This window comes from Vanacampus margaritifer, chromosome 8 (genome assembly GCF_051991255.1).
Source record: "Vanacampus margaritifer isolate UIUO_Vmar chromosome 8, RoL_Vmar_1.0, whole genome shotgun sequence".
NCBI lineage: Eukaryota > Metazoa > Chordata > Actinopteri > Syngnathiformes > Syngnathidae > Vanacampus > Vanacampus margaritifer.
The window spans coordinates 13,196,627-13,217,857 of NC_135439.1; the positions used below are offsets into that span (position 1 = coordinate 13,196,627).

A 21,231-nucleotide genomic window follows, 5' to 3' on the forward strand; every position below is an offset into this window, starting at 1 on the left:
ACTTATTAAAAATGGTTCATTTGAAATATTTGCAATGAAAGTGGTTAATAATGTTTACTGAGATGCACTTTATATCATTTAATATAGTGTAATGCGCGGTGGCCGGTTGGCCATGGACGGCGTAGCGAGACAACAACAAAACGGGAGCGCAACTGAAATCTAAAGGTTCACTTTTATTAAAAAGAAACAAAAAAAATGGGCTAGGAGTGGGCTAGGGGCCACCGCGCGTTACAATTATCGTGCCTCCCTGGCATAAAAAACATTCACTGCACAAAAAAACGAAAAAGAACATGCCCTGTGGCGCGGTGTCACACTGCGGATTGTTACAATAGCGTGGGTCAAATTGACCCAGGAACTTTATTGCTGTTCCTGAGAAACCAACCTAACAAGAGAGGTGGCAAATCCAGGTCCAGAAAATGTAAAAACTCAGCCCCAGTTTGGCTTTAGCCCCTGATGCTCGCTCGCTAACTAGCTAGCTATTTCCCTAGCAGGTAAATAAGCACCATGGGAGCTAGCTGGCTAGCACCAGGGGCTAAAACCAAACCATGGCAGGGTTTTTACTTCCTGAACCTGGATTTGCCACCTCTGATTGTGAAAAAAAGTTATTTTATTATCTGCCAGTCTGTTTCGTTATATTCATCTGAACTTTGCTTTTCACCCTCCACAGTAGTAACAGTAAGCAAACAGCAGTAGTGATATATGCCAGTGCAAATGCATACCTCTGAAGTTACATTCTTACCAACTTGTTCACAGCTGCCCCATAAACTACATAAAGGAGTGTTCATTGTTACTTAAATTTTTATTTGATTTGATAATTATTTTTTTTTACAAAAAAAATCATAAAATAGCACAGAAAAAGTTAGCTATGGTAAGAACAAGAAATGGCTTTAAATGCTGCATATAATTTTAACTGAACTCCAGTGTTGGACAGAATGACAATGAGGCGCAAGTCATTTTATCCGTCTTTGGCGTGACAGACAAAACTGTACGTGGTATACAGTCTTGAACGTGGATTAGAAATCTGACTGCGTGGGTGCAGGCCTGTATTTTTATGTTTGTGTACATACGCAAGCAATATCTTAGTAGTGATTCATGAGGTGGCGCGGCACAGAGAATTCGGAAAGTCCCCGTTTTCATTTTAGAGAGTAGAAATGCGCAAACACTTGTACATAGAGGAGAGATGGCGTGTTCAGACTTGAATGGAAAATAAATGAACGCGGACTCCAGAATAAGTATATAGTAGTCCAATCCACATCCATTAATCCATGTTCTATTCTACTTGTTGTTGCTGTTAACCCAACTCTTTCAACTGAAATACACAATAGTGTAGTAGGTAATGGAATGGGAAAAAATGGTACACAGCATTACAGCTAAACTGGATTAGCCTACTTTATACCTCTAAGTTTTTTCTGCCAGTTCATCTCACTGAAGAGGTCCTCTGCTCGCAGGAAGAAGTCGTTGATCTTACTGCCCTGCTCGTCTCTCTCTGTGGTGTAGTAGACCCGAAGCTTAGACTCGGAGGTCAAGAATTCACAGATGTTGGGGACTGGGAACACGATCTCTTCCATGGTACGGTCCTGGCGCACAATCTAGACACGAGTCGGCAATCACCATTTGTGAGTGGATTCCCTGCTTGTTTGTTTTGTTTATTACCTCTATCTGAGCAGTGTGGTTGGCATAAAACTCCAAGGCCTCATCGCCATCTCCACTGGCTCCTCCAGGTTTCAACATTATGGACAACTCCTTATTGTGACGGGCCAGCTGTGTGGCAAACACACAAACAGGAAGTTATTCACTGTGACGATTGTGGCTCTGTAGTTGAATCAGACCTGGTGAGCCAAGATGTAAATGTTGTGTCCAACATTTCTGGGAGATGCTGCGTCATGTTCCTCATCATCACCATTATCTTCCTCCTCTTTTGTGTCTTCAAATTCCACCTCTCCCTGTAGATAGGCTTTTTTGATCACCTCCACCTTGAAAGACACAAATCACACTATTACTACCGAGTTGGGAGTTGTTGCATTTAAGATGTAAAAAAAAAATAATAATAAAAAAGTCAAGTTCCTTACAAGCTCTTTAGGTCTCATGTTGTACAGGATCCTCTCAGCATTCTCGCTGTCATGACGGCTCTCCATAATGGCGAGCAGTAACTTGGATGCGTTGTTCTACGAATAAGAAACAGCTTTTAGAAAGGAGTCAAGTAAAGCTTTCCTCAACTTTCACCTCACCTTGAGCTCCAGCACCAAATCCATCCGCTTCTTTCCAAGTGGGTTGATGTCATTAAGGATCAGAGCAATGATGATATCGATACCGTTGGACTCGTGAGTGGCAATGCAATTCTGAGGCATTTGGGGGGGGGGGGGGGGGGGGGGGTTGCATATTAATATTGTCACATCTGTTGTGTACCAGGGTTATTATAGTTTTGGAATTTTCATTTTAGTTAGTTTTTATTCGTTTTGAGTTTTGTTTTTTACATTTAGTTAGTTTTAATTAGTTTTAAGGGTGGTTCTGTTAGTTTTATTTTTTTTAATACTTGGTTTTAGTTAGTTTCAGTATTAGATTTCGTTTTTGTTTTTTTAAATGTGTATTACGTGTGCACAATATTTAATAAACACTATGGTAAAATGAAAAAAAAGTAACACATTTCTTACCTAGCGTTGCATTTCGGCTGAATTAAATGAAAAAGCAGGCGAGCCGAGCCATTGGAGCCAAAAGTCAAGCAGGCAAATTAGCGCCGTCATCTGAAAGTGCTTTTCTATTGGCTGCTGCTAGATGATGTCACTTCGGTGTGACACACTTTCAAACATCTTCATTCCGGTTAATATTGAAATAAAAATACTTAAAATCACAATTAAAATCATCCCCAAAGGATCAAAAACTAAAATGGACATTTTCACTATAATTATAGTTAGTTTTGGTTTTGTAAAAATAAAATGTAGTTTCAGTTAGTTTTCGTTTAAAAAAAAATATATTTTTAAAGCATTTTAATTTTATTTTGTTAACAAAATTGTTTTGGAATTTTTGTTTTTTCGTTAGTTTCTGTTAACTACAAAAACATTGTTGTGTACCTGGTTTTCATGACAGGGACCTTGGCAGTATTCTGTGAGGCTCTCTAGAGTTTGGTTGATGAGGGCAACATTCTTTTCGTTGATATACAATCCTAACAAGCCCAGACCTCCTGTCGTGCTGCCACAGATGCAGTCCAGGAACTGAAGGGTCTCACACACCAGGTTGTAGTTGTTCTTGTGGTTTTGACAGCGAAGAAAGTTCTGATGAGATAAAAGCAGTTCAAGTTTGTCAGCTGGACACTGTACTATTAAAAGGACACAGTACAATATAAAAAAAAATCTCAGTAGTTAAATTAATTGTTAATCTGAATTTTTTTTTTATAATATAATAATATCTAATATTTTTTGTAATGCTCCTTTAATACTCAAAATTTTAAAAAAACAAGATTCAGAGTTGTTTTTTTTTGCTCCCAGTAATTGTGAGTAATAAAAAGCACCAATCACAAGAAAAGTCCAAGGAGGTTGAAATGATTACCACCATTATCATCATCATCATTATAATTAACTCATTACCATAATGTCAGATGGAACAATTACAGGCCGCTACTAAGAAACGTATAGAGAGCCAGAGAGGAAGCATGTGAATTCAACGCCAGTTTAAAAGAGGAAGTGCAGCCAAGAATGAGTGCAAACTGTGCAACACAACAATTGTGCTGCTTGGACGGACCAACCTGCAGGTCACGGTTGTGATTCTCACAAAGTAGCTGCAGGAAACGAAGGATGGGCTGCATGATAATGATGACGTAGCTCATTTCCCCTTCGTCCTGATTTTTGTCACCGGTGCTTGGTTGGCCGTCTGCTGAGGCAAAGTGGTCCTCGGGGTCAGCTTCCCGCCGATAAGAGTTAAAAGCTTTCTTGGTGGCAGACGAGGCCTCAAGTAGTTGCTCCCGCACTTCTTCTGTCATGACGACTGATGATTCTCTTGCTGAAATATTGTTTTGTGTTATGATCACGCATGAAAGCCCCGATATACAGTAAAAATACTTTAACTGTAAAATGAAGATTAAAAAGTTGCTTTGAAGGTATTGTAATTAGAAAAAAATATCTCTCATTGATATGCCCAACCTTACTGGTAATTTTATTTTTTTTATTTTTTTATAGACTGGGGGGGTCCATTAGCTATTTGCTTAAATCAAAGAGGTAACCACAAACCTTTTTTGCGGATTGGGGTGTCTTTGTCCTGGCTGTCGTAGTCTCTTTTCCGATTTCCAAGGTCGCTGGTATTTACTGTCACTGTAGCTTTGATCTCCAGTTGCGCCAACTTCATGCGGTCGTAGAAAACGCGAAAGAACTTTTCAGACTTTTTGTCCTCTGTCAGGCGGCAGAAGAATGAACGCTGGACACACAACACAGGGAAATACATTGATGGTGTACAGAGGTGACATGGAAATTGCCCAAAATTTATATTTTTGAATCACTTATTCGATCAATTGTTTGAATGATTGAACAATGCTGCAAAATATTTTTTTTCTGAATACTGTTTACTAAATGATTTTCATTGTTTATTCAGCTTTGTTTAATGACTAAACAATTACAAACTAACAATAAATATAATTTTTGCAATATATTTAAAGTGGAAGTCAACATTAAAGCAACACTAAGGAGCTTTCAGTTTATGTTGATTATGGGGGCGCCATATGGACAAAAGTGGTAATGTTATGCCTGAAGGAAGACCACATTTCCCATGAAGACAAAAGCATTGCGTCGTTTTTTCGTGCGTCGACATTCAAATTGACTTACGTCTTTGTATCGAACGAGTGAAGGGGAAAGTGACGTATGCTATAAAGCAGTCAGCACATTTGTAGTTATATTGTGTGGCAGTGTTCCTACCACCCTCCTCAAAGTTGCTTAGTGTCAGTAAAATTTAAACACACCCCTTCAGGCCATGGCAAATGTACCATTCAACTAGTTTTAAGTCGATGTTTCATCAGAAGAGTTATGAAAATATTTTATCAAGGTTGAAAAGTTTCTTAGTGCTACTTTAAACATTTCTTGACAATAATATGTTATATGTGACCTCACTAGTCTAAACATGACATTCTGAATATTATTAAATTTGTGGAATATGAGTTATGAAGCAAAATCCAGCCATTTTTATCCATCTCAGGGGGCGGCCATTTTGCCACTTGCAAAATTTTGGGGTGGACTTCCCCTATTTTTTGTCCATAAATTGATTTTGATTCAGTTACTGGTTTGGTCCATAATATTTATCAGAAAATAGGCAAAAATGCTGGTCATTGATTTCCAAAGTAAAAGCAGATGTTTGCAAATGTCTTATTTTCATTAAATACAAAGATGATCAGTCTGCTTCCATGAAGGACTAAAGAAATCCAAGAAAAGTTGGACAATGGCTCTAAACGATTAATTAATTATCAAAATAGATTGAGTTGCTAATTGATATGGTGTCCATTAATCAATTAATTATTGCATGACTAATTTCCAACCCTAATATAACAAACCAATTAGGTTTCATAAATCTCACTTGCACATCTTCAATGAACTCAAGCATAAATTTGTTTTTGTTTTTACAGGTTTTACCTACGTAGCCTTATTTAGTTATGGTTTGGGTTATGGTCTTGAATGGACAATCACAAAAAAAGAAAAATAGAAATTTTAACAGCCCAAATTTGGAATTAAGTAGATGTGGGGGTTTAGTTCAATTATCGCTCAGGAATGAGGTCATGTAGAATTAGAGCACTTGTACATTATGTACAGTGAGCGCCGGCCGGCTCACTAGACTGTTGTTTTGATTATGTAACAGTTCTTATCTATAGCACCCTTTTGCAAAGGCCTCACCCAGCACAGGCCGACTCACCACACAAACAGGGTGAAAAATGACACGAGAGGGAGAAGTCTGGCCTACTTACACCGACAAAAAGACGGCGGGGTAAAAGAGTCCAGAGACGAAAAGCAAGACAGGAGGAATAGGAAAATAAAAGAGGGGGGGTTGGGAAATCAGATGACTGGAAGAGAGGAAGAGACACAGAATACTCTGTGAGACAGTATGTGGGCCAGTGACGGTTATGTAACCACCCGTCTTTCCAGGTTAAATGCAAAACTGGGCTACTGGGGGAGCAAAAGTGGGAAAAAATAGACAAAAACAAGCCTTCGTGTCAAGCATGTAGTCATCAGATAACCCTGTGAGATGATTTTCAGCTAAAAAAAAAAAAAGAGCACAATTATGACCAATTTAATAATAAAGCAAACAATGAAAGCAACCTAACACCAAGTTAACACAATTAAATTCAAATCTCTTCAAGAGTAAACTATGCGATTGTGCCCTGGAGCAGATTCCACAGGCCCGTGCCCCACCCCAGCGCAGGCCTCCACCACTAAGCAGGAGCTCTCCTGCACGTACGCACCGGCAACACTCAGGGACAAGCAGATAGCAGATCAAGGAGGGGGGGGGGGGGGGGGACTTGCCGAGCGAGGCCGTCATCCAATAAACAACCCTGATGACGGAGGGTGGCTGAGAGTGTCTGCCCGTAACTAACACCCTGCTCACATCTTGCAGCATGTCTGCGGCGGTAGCTGATGGGAGGCACAATGCCCTTGTCTTAAAATTAGCCAGCCAAAGAAAGGGGGGGGGGGGGTAGCTTTGACATCGACTAAACCAGAATATGCAGAGAGAAAAACGCTCGTTATGACATTATCCCCACAAACACACACCCATTACAATTACATAAGTCTCACACACACACATACTTTCCACCGCAAGCGGGCGCGCACTTCTTCCACACCCACTGACTTTTACAGACCCACAAAAGTAGGTCAGCTGACTCCGGCAACAGGCACATGCCCATGTTTAAAAAAAACACACCCACTTGTCACACAAGCTCTCAGAAAGACTGAAGTCCTGCCAAAGTTATGTAATCATATTTGCATCAGCTGGCGTTCATGTCGCCATAGTAATAAACTGGGTGTGCAGCCGGGTATGCGATGCGGTCCTGGGGCTGGTACAAGCTGGCACGACACTTTTGACTTGGTAGTATCATCGAATTTCACAGTGGCAAAATACATTTTGCTTGATTAATGGAGGCTGGAGAGGCATACTGTACATGCGTCACTCAAGAATTCTTAACCTAACTCCAACACAACCAATAGTTTTCAATGGGGATGTTCCACTTTTTTCAGACCCAACACCAATACGAGTTCTGTACTCAACTCTTGAGGAGTCACCGATACCGAGCATTGATACCACTAATACTTTTTATACATAACCCCCCCCCCCCCAAAAAAAAAAAACAATGTCTGATAATATTTAAAGAAAGAGATTTTTCCTTAAAATTGCATGATATTAATGACAATTTTCTATTTTTCTAATTTCCAGCTCCTTAAGATGCTGGGTATCAGCTCAATACTTCAGTACTCGCCCATCCCTAGTTTTCTTCTATAAAAGCAGATTCAAGAAACATTTTTTGACAGTGTAAACGCTACAACAATGAAAACAAAGATGGAAGCGCAATAAAAAGCACCAGATAATATATTCTTGTCATGGTTTCTTCAGAAATTAATATAAACTACTGACACAAATTATTTATGGAAAGCCGTTTTGATATCCGGCTAGTATGCGTTTACTAGTAGGCCAAGTCAGAACATTAGAACAGTTGTCTATTACTAGTAATATTCAACTTTTGCACATATACATATATATATATATATATATATATATACATATATATACACACACATATATATATGTACACACACATATATATATACACACACACACACACACACACACACACACACACATACCTGTTTATATGGTATAGACTGACAAATTTCAGAAACAGGCCCGGTGGTGATTTAAGTTGACACACCTTTTAAAAGGGTTTAGAATGATGGGAGTAAGGCTAAATCACTTCAAAAAAATTGAGAAGAATTTAGCACCCTTCAGAGCTTAGAAAAGAGGTTAACAACCTGAGATATCAGACCTGACAAAATGGTGGTTTGGGACGACACTTGAATTGTGGTTTACAAGGACAAAACAGGATTAAGGTGACTTTAAAGGGACAAGGTAGTCACGCCCCCCACCACCCAAAATTAACATAAATACACCACCTGACACCACTATGCATTAGGTGAACAGAACCAAAAGAGAGCAATTGGATATAGATGGATGATGAATTCACCCCTGTAAGTGTTTCTTCATGACTAATACAAAAAATACGACAGTAATGAGCATCAACATTATTGAGACTTTAAAAAGACAATTACCTCACATTTGCAGCCACACAAATTAAGACGCAACTGCACAAAGAATGTAGGAAAGTGTCTATTTAATGACACAGGCTCCTTTAAACCTCAGAAATTAGCAACCCCACACTTACCAAGCTGTAATATCACAAACGTAAAAACATACAAACGCAATCTAAATTAAAGTAAACACAGATGTTTTATTAACAAGTATGACTGGTCTAGACACTGTACACTGTTTTCTACAAAGTCCTTTCTAATCAAGGTGTTCCGAGCCACTACGCACTACGTGTTGGTGTGCCATTTTTATCCTACTGAAAATTCAGAGCCTTGTAGTTTAATATTCCAATATAGAGTTTATAGTAGTAGTGATAGACAGTGCCGACACCATACTGATTATTTGTAGTCAAAGAGGCCAATAACCACATTTGGAGCTGATATTCATTTGTAGCAAAAGAAAAAAATGGGGTCAAAATTAATATTTTTTTAAATGTTGAAATGCTATTAAGCATGTTTATAACTTTCAAATTTGTTAAAGGCTTTTAGTTTAATTTTAAACATTAAGTTTTAAAACAAATTGGTCTATTTGCTAACAAAAAGTGCTGGGTGCTGCCAGGGTCATTAGCTTGTGTTAAGGTCAATTGAAAATTAGGCAAGTAAATGGGGTATATGCCACGGGGAAAGCGGGACTTGCAACTTCCGTAAGTCACACACCTACGCTGATACCAGTTATTGTAGCGCCATATAGGCCGTGCCCCATACTCGCACTTCCACCCTTATGTTGCAACAGTAACCAGAAACAGCGTGTGTGTGACCTACAGAAGTCGTAAGTCCCACCTCCTTTGTGGCATATACTTCAGATCTCCCTTAAGATTTTTGTTTTAATTTCTAAGAGAAAAAGTGCAGGGAGTTCTTAGTGTCTGAAGCATTAAGTGAAAATATAATTAAATACATAAATAAAAAGTTCCCTGAATTTAGTTTTAAATGAAACTCTCATGCTGGTATCTCACTGAGTGATGAATGCTTGGGTAAATAGCAAATTTGTTTTTTTTTTGTCACGGTTCATAAAAGGTTTCAGAAGATGCTTGCAAAAAGTGAAAAACTGTCTGAACATGTTAAAAAAAAACTTTGCGACAGGAAAAACTGACAAGTGAAAACTGAACATTTCTGCAACCTTTTATGAATCCCGACAAAAACTCCAAATTCTCTATGTTCGCAAGCATTCGTTGCTCAGTGAGATACCAGCAAATAGGTTTACCGTCTCTTCTGGGCCTGCCTTTTGGCTGTGGTTATTCGGTTTCTCACAAAGTCTCTAATATTCTGTACAGTCCGTTGTGACAGCACAGGGTCCTCTGCCCGCTTACACTGGCTGCATTCAACTTTGGAGGCAAGTTTTCCTTTTTTTATGTGGCTTCCAAAATGTCGCATCACTGCAGCGACCTCGGCTTTGCTCCACATTTTCTTTGGCTGTCTCCTTGCCTCACTTTCTTGATCAGCATCGTCTTTTCCTGAGAGGACTGTAAGTAAACAAAACAAAAAATACATATATATATATATATATATATTTACAGATACTTGAACAATCAGAAGGTAAGTCTAACTAATGTCACAGATTATTTGTCAATTACAGTGGCTGCAACACAAAAACAGGAAGTAGATAGTACTCTCCACAGCCATTATTTATGGCCTAATGCAGGCTATTGTGTGGCTGCAGGATGGCAAAAGAAAAGACCATTACCGACTGCATCTAGTCTTAAGCAGTTACGTGACTTTATTTTATGTTTTTTTTTAGCTCATTTCATTGCTCAGGAGGCCTTACATCATTGCATATTTTCATAACATAATCCAAAGATCCTAAAGCTTGTCTTACCGCCAGTTGAAGGGACTGTGTCTCCTACTGTAGACGTCACATGTGACAGCTTATCTGGTAAAAACAAAAACGACATGTGAAAATTGTCTCATCAACAAATACTGATACCGGGCGGCCTTTGTTGCCCCGTCTGCTGAGAGAAAATTTGTAAAGTAGACAGAGAACCTACCTTGGCCACCAGAGTTCTGTTCCTGCTCAAGGATCATAGAGTCTGAGGCTGGATCCAGGTCTTTGCCATCTTCACAAAGTGGTCCTCCGACCTCTGTGCCGCTGCCCTCTGAGTCACTGCCTTCATTATTTTCATTCTCACTGAATGATAAGTTACCTAGAAAAAGATAGTCATAATAAAAGATCAGTGAGGCATCAGACCCCAAGGCATCAAGTTTTAGAATTGGCCAGAAGTACAGCTGTAACAGATGCAAGATGGAAAGGATGCCACATCTAGTAGTAGGGGTGAGAACGATAATTGTTTTTTTTTCATGCATCAATCGTCGTATTAAAAAGATTCTGCTTCGATTCAGAGTTACCGATACTAAAAATAGATTTTTAAAGTTTACATAAAAATAAAAAGCCACTGTTGTCTTCTGCATATTGCACTGGGAGAAGTTAAACATTTGTTACAGCAAACGCTGCCATTGGCACTTTTTGAAATGTGTGTTGACACACTATTGTAAACCAGGTTGCCTTGCCACTTTAATAAAAGTCAGTATGAAATATAAATCTTTGCTCTTCCTTGAGTTCTGCAATTGTTTTAAAAATACAAATGTACTAATGATGCATCGGAAGTGAATCAAATCTTGAGGTACCCATATTTTCCCACCCCTACTAAACATGATCATCTGACATTCTGAACACTCACCTTCAATTTCAATTTCAGCATAGTTTTTCGGTGTTGCTTCCTCCATCAAGTTACTAACAGCACTGTCAGCAGTCTTCTGAAGGTACTGGTGAAGTACCTGGATATCCTCTGTAAAGGGCAGTGTTGTTGGCTTATTATACTTGGCACTGCTCAATGTGCTCAGAGCTTTGTTGGAAATCAACTCACACCACTTGGAGGTATATAGTTTCCTAAATGTTTCAGTTGCCTTCATCAGTGCTGCATCTTCTGCCATTAGTGCACGACAATGAATGATGTCGCAGATTTTGTTTAGTGTGTGCCCCAATTTCAAAGCCAGGCTTGGTGTATGGTAGGAGAGGCTTTCTTCGTCAAATCCAGCAACTTGCTTCACTGCTTGAACAACTGTTTGAGAGTTTGAGGGCTTTATGGCTTCCTCCAGGCTGTGTACAGAGTAGTTTGCTCGCAGACATACCAGCAGTCGTCCCACTTCTCGGAGCTTTTGTCGAATATGTTTGTACTTTGTGGGATCTTGACCATGTTTATTGTACAGGGACTGGGCCAAATGAACAATAGATAGGTCATTTCGTACAGCAAGGCCAATGTCATCCGTCTTCATTGTGCTAAGAAGCTTCCACATTCCACTCGAGAAGTGTTGACTGAATACGGTATCTTGGGCTGTAGCAAAACACAGAACTCTGGCTCTTCCAGCTTGTTTATCCAGATTGCGATTTTCTGGCCTTAACGAACATCTTCGGACATGTCTCCACAGTTCTTTGCGTGCGTATAAGCCCTGGCAGTGCATACAATGCACAAAGTTTCCAGCCACTGCAGTAGATTTTAGCACCCTTTTCACTTTTAATTGTCCATTTTCACCTTGGAGTATGGCAATGTTATGATGAAAGTTTCCTCTGTTTCGCATTTTTTCAAACAAAGTCTTGCGCTCCTGAGAGTGACCAGGGAGGTAAAATGCATATGAAACTTCTGGGTGAGACATGTGTACTTTCAGGTGGCGAGTCAGTCTGCTTTGTGGCTTACCACAAACAAAACAGTCATTTCTATTGGTCAAATTGAGATGTTCTAGAGATTTTTTATCTTTGTTCTTCACATGCTTATTTGATGAGTCTTTGCTAGAAATTTCTGAATCTGACGTTTCGCCAGCAATGACATCTGTGAAGCAAACATTTTGATGTGCCAGCGTCATTTGGAAAATGTGTGTCCAAACTGTTAGAGTTGTTAGTGGGTAAGGCTGGTATTCCTTCCTTCTGTCGTACTTTAGACTGATGAGGCACCAAAGTCATGCTTGAATCTGAATCCTCATCTGAATCAGGGACATATTTGCTTCCAGAGTTCTGCTCCTCATCCGAGTCTAATATTTCATCCTCTGCTTTCTTTCGTCTGTAGCAGGACAGATGCCAGACTCTTGAACATGCTGTGAACAGAGTTAGAAAATGTTGGGTCAAACAAACAGTGCCAGTTACAGTTTCAACATAACTTCTTTAAACAATTTTCTTCTCTGTACCAATCAGTGCTGTATTTTATATTGTGTAAGAAGAGTTGCCAGTAATTAAATTGTTACATCATGTCCACAATGCAGACAACTGTTCGGTGGCCAATGGCATCATTTGTTTGGTTTCTGGCTGTATCGTCTAAATTTGGACTCAAAGCAATGCTATCAATATATGGTTTACCTTTGCATCTGTATCCAGTCCATGTAAAAGAAGATATATGTCCCAAGCATAGAACACACTTGTCAAAGGGTGACAGTGTTGAGACCTCAAGAAGGTGTTTCCAACAGTCCTGGGGGGGGGGGGGGGGTATTTATTTAAAAAGTGTTAGCAAAATATTTAATAAGCATATGGGATTGCTAGCAGAAAAAAAACTTAGATGAACAAATATGTACAAACTCTGACTTCAATTATCAAGCATCCAATGAAGTTTCTCAGAGCACAAAAATATTGCTGATGACTTGACATGCACAGGAAACAATTGTTGACCGTTAACTGTAATTGTACTTTTAATTACACTCATTAAAGAAGAAGTAATTTACCTTTTGAGAACTGGTCTGAGGCTCAAGTGCTGGACTAAGGTCACCCTGGCACAAGGTCAACGTGGAGTCACTTGTCTCCATCATGCACTGAAAAAAAAAATACAGAGAAAATACACACAGGTGTAATCAGACTGTTTAATTACTACAAATTCACTGAAGTTGCAGAAATATGCATGACTTTGACAGTTTTTAATTGCCAGATGGCGTTGAAATTTATTTAACAACCATACCATACCTGTTCAATACCTTCAACCTCTAATGGTTGGGCGGACCTCTCTGTGTCGGTATGCTGCAAAAGAGACAGGAAGGAAACATTAAACATAGACATACCTTCATAAAGACAACGCTTTACATCACATTGCTGATTCAGAGTGATGCAGGATCAAGAAACATTGAGTTCATGTTAGGTAATTTCAAAAACAACAGCCTACCAATTATATTGATATACTGTATGTATAGTGATTCAACTCCACAGAAAGGTGACATTGGGTGACTGTAAGACTTAAAGATACAATGAGGTTAAATGTCCCTCTAAACCATGAGATTATGTGAACACACACACACACAAGTAGGTGAGTGCGACAACTTCTACAGCAAATGCTTTCTCGGCGAAAGTCAGTGTATGCCAGTGTCAGTCTATGCCATACTTGGTCACAACACACACACACACACACATTCAAACCTATGGATGAGGTTGTGACTTAAAACTTGAAAATACTATCACGAAATGTGTCAGTCCAATACACAATAAATCTAGGTGATAACACACACAAACACTCGGTCTATTCAAAATATTATCAAGCCTTCAAAAAGTTTCTCTGTACAACAAAATATTACTGGTAACTTGATAGAGCACTGCAAACAATTACTGTAGTTGGATGCTAAATGACACTCATTAATGATGAAGTAATTTACCTTTTGAGAATTGTTGAGTGGCTCACGACGTACTGGACTCAGGTCACTCTGGCTCAAACTCATTGAAGAGTGCCTTGTCTCCATCATGCACTGAAAGAGAAAAATAAAAAGACAATACACACAGGTGCCATCAGACTGTTTGATTACAAATTTGTTTCAAGTTGCAGAAATATGCATGAGCGGTAAACTTTGTCGGTTTTTAATTGCCAGATGGCATTGATATCCATTTAACAACCACATGTACCTGTTCAATATCTTCAACCTCTGAGGGTTGGGTTGACCTCTCTGCATCAGAATGCTGCAAAAGAGACAGGAAGGAAACATTAAACATAGACATACCTTCATTGAGACAACGCTTTACATTACGTTGCTGATTCAGAGTGATGCAGGATCAAGAAACACAGAGTTTATGTTAGGTCATTTAAACAACAGCCTACCAAGTATATTTATATACTGTATGTACAGGTATAGTGATTCAACTCCACAGAAAGGTGACATTGGGTGACTATAAGACTTAAAGATACAATGAGGTTAAATGTCCCTCTAAACCATGAGATTATGTGAACACACACACACACAAGTAGGTGAGTGCGACAACTTCTACAGCAAATGCTTTCTCGGCGAAAGTCAGTGTATGCCAGTGTCAGTCTATGCCATACTTGGACACAACACACACACACACATTCAAACCTATGGATGAGGTTGTCACTTAAAACTTGAAAATACTATCATGAAATGTGTCAGTCCAATACACAATAAATCTAGGTGATAACACACACACACACACACACACTCGGTCTATTCAGAATATTATCAAGCCTTCAATAAGTTTCTCTGTACACCAAAATATTACTGGTAACTTGATAGAGCACTGCAAACAATTACTGTAGTTGGATGCTAAATGACACTCATTAGTGATAAAGTAATTTACCTTTTGAGAATTGTTGAGTGGCTCACGACGTACTGGACTCAGGTCACTCTGGCTCAAACTCATTGAGGAGTGCCTTGTCTCCATCATGCACTGAAAGAGAAAAATAAAAAGACAATACACACAGGTGCCATCAGACTGTTTGATTACAAATTTGTTTCAAGTTCCAGAAATATGCATGAGCGGTAAACTTTGACAGTTTTTAATTGCCAGATGGCATTGATATCCATTTAACAACCACATGTACCTGTTCAATATCTTCAACCTCTGAGGGTTGGGCTGACCTCTCTGCGTCAGAATGCTGCAAAAGAGACAGGAAGGAAACATTAAACATAGACATACCTTCATTGAGACAACGCTTTACATTACGTTGCTGATTCAGAGTGATGCAGGATCAAGAAACACAGAGTTTATGTTAGGTCATTTAAACAATAGCCTACCAAGTATATTTATATACTGTATGTATAGTGATTCAACTCCACAGAAAGGTGATATTGGGTGACTGTAAGACTTAAAGATACAATGAGGTTAAATGTCCCTCTAAACCATGAGATTATGTGAACACACACACACACAAGTAGGTGAGTGCGACAACTTCTACAGGAAATGCTTTCTCGGCGAAAGTCAGTGTATGCCAGTGTCAGTCTATGCCATACTTGGACACAACACACACACACACATTCAAACCTATGGATGAGGTTGTGACTTAAAACTTGAAAATACTATCACGAAATGTGTCAGTCCAATACACAATAAATCTGGGTGATAACACACGCACACATACACTCGGTCCATTCAAAATATTATCAAGCCTTCAATAAGTTTCTCTGTACACCAAAATATTACTGGTAACTTGATAGAGCACTGCAAACAATTACTGTAGTTGGATGCTAAATGACACTCATTAGTGATAAAGTAATTTACCTTTTGAGAACTATTGTGCGGTGGACTCAGGTCATTCTGGCTCAAACTCATTGAGGAGTGCCTTGTCTCCATCATGCACTGAAAGAGAAAAATACAGAGACAATACACACAGAAATGATGTTTGATTACAAATTCACTGAAAGTGCAGAAATATGCATACAGTTTTTAACTGCCAGATGGCGTTGAAATCTATTGAACAACTACATGTACCTGTTCAATGTGTTCAACTCTGGAGGTTTGGGCAGACTTCTCTGCGTCAGAATGCTGCAAAAGAGACAGGAAGGAAACATTTAACACAGACATGTATGAGTGGTAAACTTTGTCTGTTTTTTAAGAGTTAAAGATGGCGTTAAAATCCATTCACGTTGTGTACTTTTAATAGGGTTGTCAAAAGTATCAATACTTTTCAAACACGTCGTATCCGGATACAATATCTCTTTGTAATGGTATCAATACTATCGATACATGGTAGCGTTCCTGCAGCGTCAGCCGTGCACACTCCACTAGCATCGCTGCCTCGGAAGACAGGCTCCCGCACCCAGGAGAGCCCACACTGCAACCTTGCTTGTTCAGCTATGTTTTACAGCTGCTTAGTATGACCAGTGTGGTGGCAGGAGGGCTAAACGTGCCAGTTTTGGTGGACAAGAAAAAGCCAGATGCCTTGTTGTTTTGTTATTAGCCGTTAGCTGGCTACCGCGGTTAGACTTATGCTCAGTAAGTGACTGTTGTTTTATTATTAGCCATTAGCCGCGGCCTCATGGTTAGCTTAGTGTGCTCGTGCATTGCTGCTTCAAGTTGTGCCTCATTTTTAGTAAATTCAGGGCTCATTTGCAAGCCAAGAAGGGCACAGGAGCACATCGACATGCTTGTCTTTAAAAAACAAAACAAAAAAAAACTTCCAACCGCAAAGAAAATTAAGACCAGTGATACGACAGGCTCAGACAGTCATTCGTAGAATAAAGTGGCATTTTTTAATATGGCGTATTCTTTCATTTGTTTAAATTATTTATTTGCATGTGAAAAAATGATTGTCTTAATTATTTTTGTTATTTTAGGATTAGTATATCTTTTGGTATGGTATTGAAAGGTATTAAGCATCAAGTATTTTCCTGGGTATCGATATTGAGTTTGAAATTTTAGTATTGTGACAACCCTAACCTGTACATAGCGTATGGACTGTAAAAGAGCACTAAAATAGTGTACATGATTTACCTCTTGAAAAGATTTCAGAGCATCTGTGGGCGCTGTAGATGTAGTTTCCTCCACGGTGAGCTTGGATGTGGATGTGTTTTGTTGGCCAGATTCCTGAGGTTTAAATTGACAAACATCATGAGTTTAATTCAGTCAATACAGATTTTCAGATCACTAACCACTCATCACATTCTGATATGATTACCTTGCTTCTCCATGGCCAGTCAGAGTCACCATAATTATATGTAATCTCCTCTCCTGGGTCAATGTCCCGTGTCGCAAATAAACACAGATGGGGCTTTCCTTGCACATTTAAATACTTCATTGTGGCATTTGGGTTGATGTGGTCATCATTGACCAGTCTTCCTAGTGACCCATCCTCTGTTGCTGCATCAACACTTCAAATAGAAAACCAATTATTAATATTATATAGTTAGAACTCGGTAGTGTTGATTTTCTTGATTTAAGATCCCATTCGGGTTTTGACTCAAAGCTAATGAGTCTAAACAAATTATGGACTTTTAATATGGACTAATTAAATGGAGCATGGACTTAATACGCACCAGCAAGTTCTTCCGTCAAAGTGAAACTCAAACATGAATGCTTTCATTTTGTCATGGTACAATCTCTGTCTCCTCTCACATTCTTGTTTGCTTAGAAGTGCACCATGATATTCTAGCAGGAAGTTTCCTTTTTCAAAAGAAGCACAAGCAAAGACCCCTCTCCCTAGTAATGACAAAAATAATAATGAAGTCAGGTGGAAGATTCACTTTTTAGTTAACTGTTATTGTTAGATGTATCTTACCTTTGAATTCACTGATGTATTTCACATCAAGTCCATGTTTGTCTCTTCCGGTATCGATATAAAGCATTGCTTCTTTTTTTGGATTCAAACACCTTTGCCTTGGCATGTTTTTCTTTTTTAAATCAAGAGCCTCTGTACCCAAAGAAAAAGTAAATATTCAAAAAATTAAATGATTGTTATAAACAATAATATAAACATCTCATATTTTAAAATCAAAATAATCCTCACAAATCAAACTACAACGATCCAAAGTCTAATGCTTTTCAATGAGAGATGACGTCACCTCGGAATTGTCAATACGTGAAAATGCTCAAGCTCGCTCATTAATTAAGTAACAGATGGCCAAAGATAAATACAAACGTTAGAGAAAAGGCAGTGGACATTTTCCTGCTAGCGGTTTTTTGCCGGCGCAGAATTCGTAGGCCTACTTGTAGTTCTTGCGCGACTCACGGCAAGATAGCTGTTAAAGGCGAGACCGGCAACTCTTCTGCTGGCGCTATTTTGCCGGCGCAGAATTAGTACTTGTAGTTCTCTCGCGTTTCACAGCAAAATATAGTACTGAGAGGCTACCGGCAACTCTCCTGCTAGCGCTATTTTGCCGACACAGAATTCAAACTTGTATAGTTCTCGCGCGGTTCACGGCAAACTAACGCTACGTGAACTTTTAAAACACGGCAAAATATCCGCTTCGTAGACAAAATGAATCCATCCATCCTTAGTCCCAACCGCCTGTCCTAATATGAGATAATTATTATGGTGGAGCAACCGTCACGTACGTGTTTAAATTAGATATCTGAATAACCAGCAACAACCGAACGAGGCATCTACGTAAACGAATTAAAAAGTTTTCATTTTCTATCATGAAACCTTTCTAAAACAGCGTAAAAAGTTGCACTGCCTTGATGAAATTACCTCACCGCAACAAAAATAACCGTGTTCTCATTAAATTGGGTTTATTTACAATGAATATATGCTTGTTACTTACTGTGCAGTTCTGCGTTGTGTTTGTCTGCATCCCACGTTGACGCATGACGCTTTCGCGGGAGATCCAGTGTACCTCACGCCCACATTACACGTCATGCCACCGCCCCCTTTGTGTGTACTTTTGTGTGTGTGTGTGAAAGTGCAATAACAAAAAACGGCCAGTAGGATGTCACACACACACACAAAATCTCAGACGAGGGGATTACACTGACAGATCAAAAAATCATATTTATAAGATATTTAGAAATGAATTCATGCATAATTATTGTCCTAGCTGAGTAGTAGGCCCATATTTTTCTCTTTTTACAGAAAAAAACGTTTTTATAGACCCTAAAAAATTAAAAAACAAGTCTTGAATTAGGCCGACACTGCCTGTGTCGCTCTAAACACAAGTGTCAACTTTTCCCAGGTCAAATGTCAGATCATTTGTCGGTCTAAACCACATTAACAAACGCACACACACACACACACACACACACACACACACACACACACACACACACACACACACACACACACACACACACAGTGCTGCTCAAAAGTTTATGAACCTCTTGAGCAATTTGGACTTTCCGATTGTTTCAACCTGATTTTGTTGTTCAATCTGAACCATTACATTTTATATGAAATAACAGGTGTAGATTAATCAATTCAATGTATTGTTCTTTTTTAAAAAAAAAAATTGTTTGTTTTAATTTTAAATCAATTGTGTAGTCAAAACTTAATTAAAAAGAGTTTTTGGTCAATTCATGTTGGGTGCAAAAGTAAGTGAACCCTGAGCTGCATTGCTTAAAACAAGCAGTCAAGTAGGATCAGGTAGGACAAATTAGTAGCTAAACTAACCACTGAAATGGAACAATGAAATGAGAAGTTTAGCGAAGAAATTGTGCATCACTGACTGAAACGGAGACGAAACCACATCACTTTAGTCTTACCCAGGTGAACCCATACAGGTCAGTCATTCTGAGAGGAAGAGAAATCTCAGGGGACCTCAGGAAGTGGGTAGCTATAAAGTCATCTAAAAAAAATTAGCTTCATCATTCAACTGTGAAGCAGATCATCTGCAACTAGAGAACACTGAAAATTACTACAATCCTGCCCAGAAGTGGATGACCTTCTAAAAATATCAGCAAGAACCACAAGAAAAATGATAATTCAGGTGAAAGCCAACTCGAACATCACATCAAGGGATTTGCAGAGCTCTTTTGTTGCATCTGGGACACGTGCATGCTTCAACAATCAGAAGAAAAGTCGATCGACAAGGCTTTCATGGAAGGCTTGCTAGGTAGAAGCCTCTGCTCAAAAAAAATAAAAAAAATAAAAGCTGCCCATACCAACTTCATTAGTAATGCCCAGTTGTCAATTAGTGCAGTTTTGTCTCACTGGTCAAATGTAATTGTTCTACTAGAACGTCAAAGTTTTCCTACTCGTGTGCAGTAGTGAAAAAAAGTAGTGGAAAAAAACAAACATTAGGAGCATACTAGTCTATGGACCTCAAGCTGAATATCAAGGATATTGAATCAATGCTTTCATACACAGCAGTGCGACTCTTGCGCGGCACCCCATCTGTGTTTGCATATCAATGACAAGGATACCCCGATGAAGAGATGACGTGATGGATGTTGTAACATTGGTCAAGGAGAGGATCGAGGGAGGCTAATAGCAGAAAACGCTGGTAAAAGAGAGAGAGAGAGAGAGAGGAGAGGGACACGCATACCAGCCCTGTGTGGTGTTGGGTAAACACAGCCTGTCTGTATCCATGGAGACAAACTCTGATTGGAATGAGACAGAGAGGAGAGGTGCGAGGTGGAGGCGGTCCTCTGAAAAACAAGGTCATAGCGCTTCCCTTTCTCTCCTTCCGCTCTGCGACTTGGCATCAACAAAGGGATGTTATGTAACCGCTATTTATACTTGCACCCCCTCCCCTCATGTCACGCAGCGCCACATGCAAAGCAAATGGAGCGGCTCCCTCCTCATTGGGCTCCGTCACCCGTCTCATCTTTTTTTTTTCTTTTTTTTTTACACGACGAGAGCACAATTGCGACTTTTCCGGGACTTTTCACAACACGGGTGAATACGCACCTGTAGCGCGTGCTGTTGCCAGATGGCCGGCTGGAGGGCAATCACAATTTGTCACAACACAGTTTAGAATTCAGGAAATTTGATTCAAGCTGGAATGTGTCAAAGCAAGTCTGAAAAGCTGTAAAGGGCACCGGCATGTCCCCGGCTTTGCATGAAAGGAGTACGCAGGCCAGTGGTTTATTTCTGTGCGCTCTGAAGGTCATGAGTAAATAGTTAACTGAGTTACGAGGGGAACAACATAAAGAATTACTAACAGGTGCTCGACTCCACATGTGGAAAACAAAGGTTAATTTCGGTTAACTTAAGTTGAAAAAATGTGACAAAAGGCAAGGTTTAGTTACACTCAACTTAATGATTTGATTAAAGTCAACCTCACAATT

At 39.3% G+C, this 21,231-nt stretch overlaps 2 protein-coding genes across 9 annotated transcripts in view; both read right to left on the bottom strand.

Moving 5' to 3' along the window:
* The window catches only part of LOC144057003 (inositol 1,4,5-trisphosphate-gated calcium channel ITPR1), an 85,174-nt gene that overhangs the window by 19,107 nt on the left and 44,836 nt on the right, over positions 1-21,231 (bottom strand). For all 7 annotated transcript variants that reach the window (XM_077574193.1, XM_077574191.1, XM_077574190.1 and 4 more), the window contains 8 exons: positions 4,221-4,404; positions 3,740-3,993; positions 3,069-3,269; positions 2,229-2,339; positions 2,070-2,165; positions 1,830-1,973; positions 1,654-1,761; positions 1,397-1,589 (listed from right to left, as the gene is read on the bottom strand). In XM_077574193.1, the coding sequence (XP_077430319.1) occupies positions 1,397-1,589; positions 1,654-1,761; positions 1,830-1,973; positions 2,070-2,165; positions 2,229-2,339; positions 3,069-3,269; positions 3,740-3,993; positions 4,221-4,404 (1,291 nt within the window). The remainder of the gene's footprint in view (positions 1-1,396; positions 1,590-1,653; positions 1,762-1,829; positions 1,974-2,069; positions 2,166-2,228; positions 2,340-3,068; positions 3,270-3,739; positions 3,994-4,220; positions 4,405-21,231) is intronic.
* LOC144057005 (uncharacterized) lies at positions 8,334-19,239 on the bottom strand. 2 transcript variants are annotated; one of them, XM_077574194.1, is made up of 18 exons: positions 18,771-19,239; positions 17,786-17,917; positions 17,544-17,706; positions 17,186-17,378; positions 17,002-17,094; positions 16,000-16,053; positions 15,790-15,867; positions 15,113-15,166; positions 14,869-14,958; positions 14,182-14,235; positions 13,938-14,027; positions 13,258-13,311; positions 13,023-13,109; positions 12,664-12,772; positions 10,997-12,404; positions 10,307-10,462; positions 10,138-10,191; positions 8,334-9,784 (listed from the first exon to the last, which is right to left on the bottom strand). In XM_077574194.1, exons 2-15 carry the CDS (start codon positions 17,889-17,891, stop codon positions 12,103-12,105), a joined length of 1,527 nt encoding a protein of 508 aa, XP_077430320.1. In that variant the 5' UTR covers positions 17,892-17,917; positions 18,771-19,239; the 3' UTR covers positions 8,334-9,784; positions 10,138-10,191; positions 10,307-10,462; positions 10,997-12,102. The 2 variants fall into 2 exon arrangements, with proteins under 2 accessions (XP_077430320.1, XP_077430321.1); XM_077574195.1 differs by having other exon boundaries at positions 10,997-11,104; positions 11,183-12,404; positions 17,786-19,239.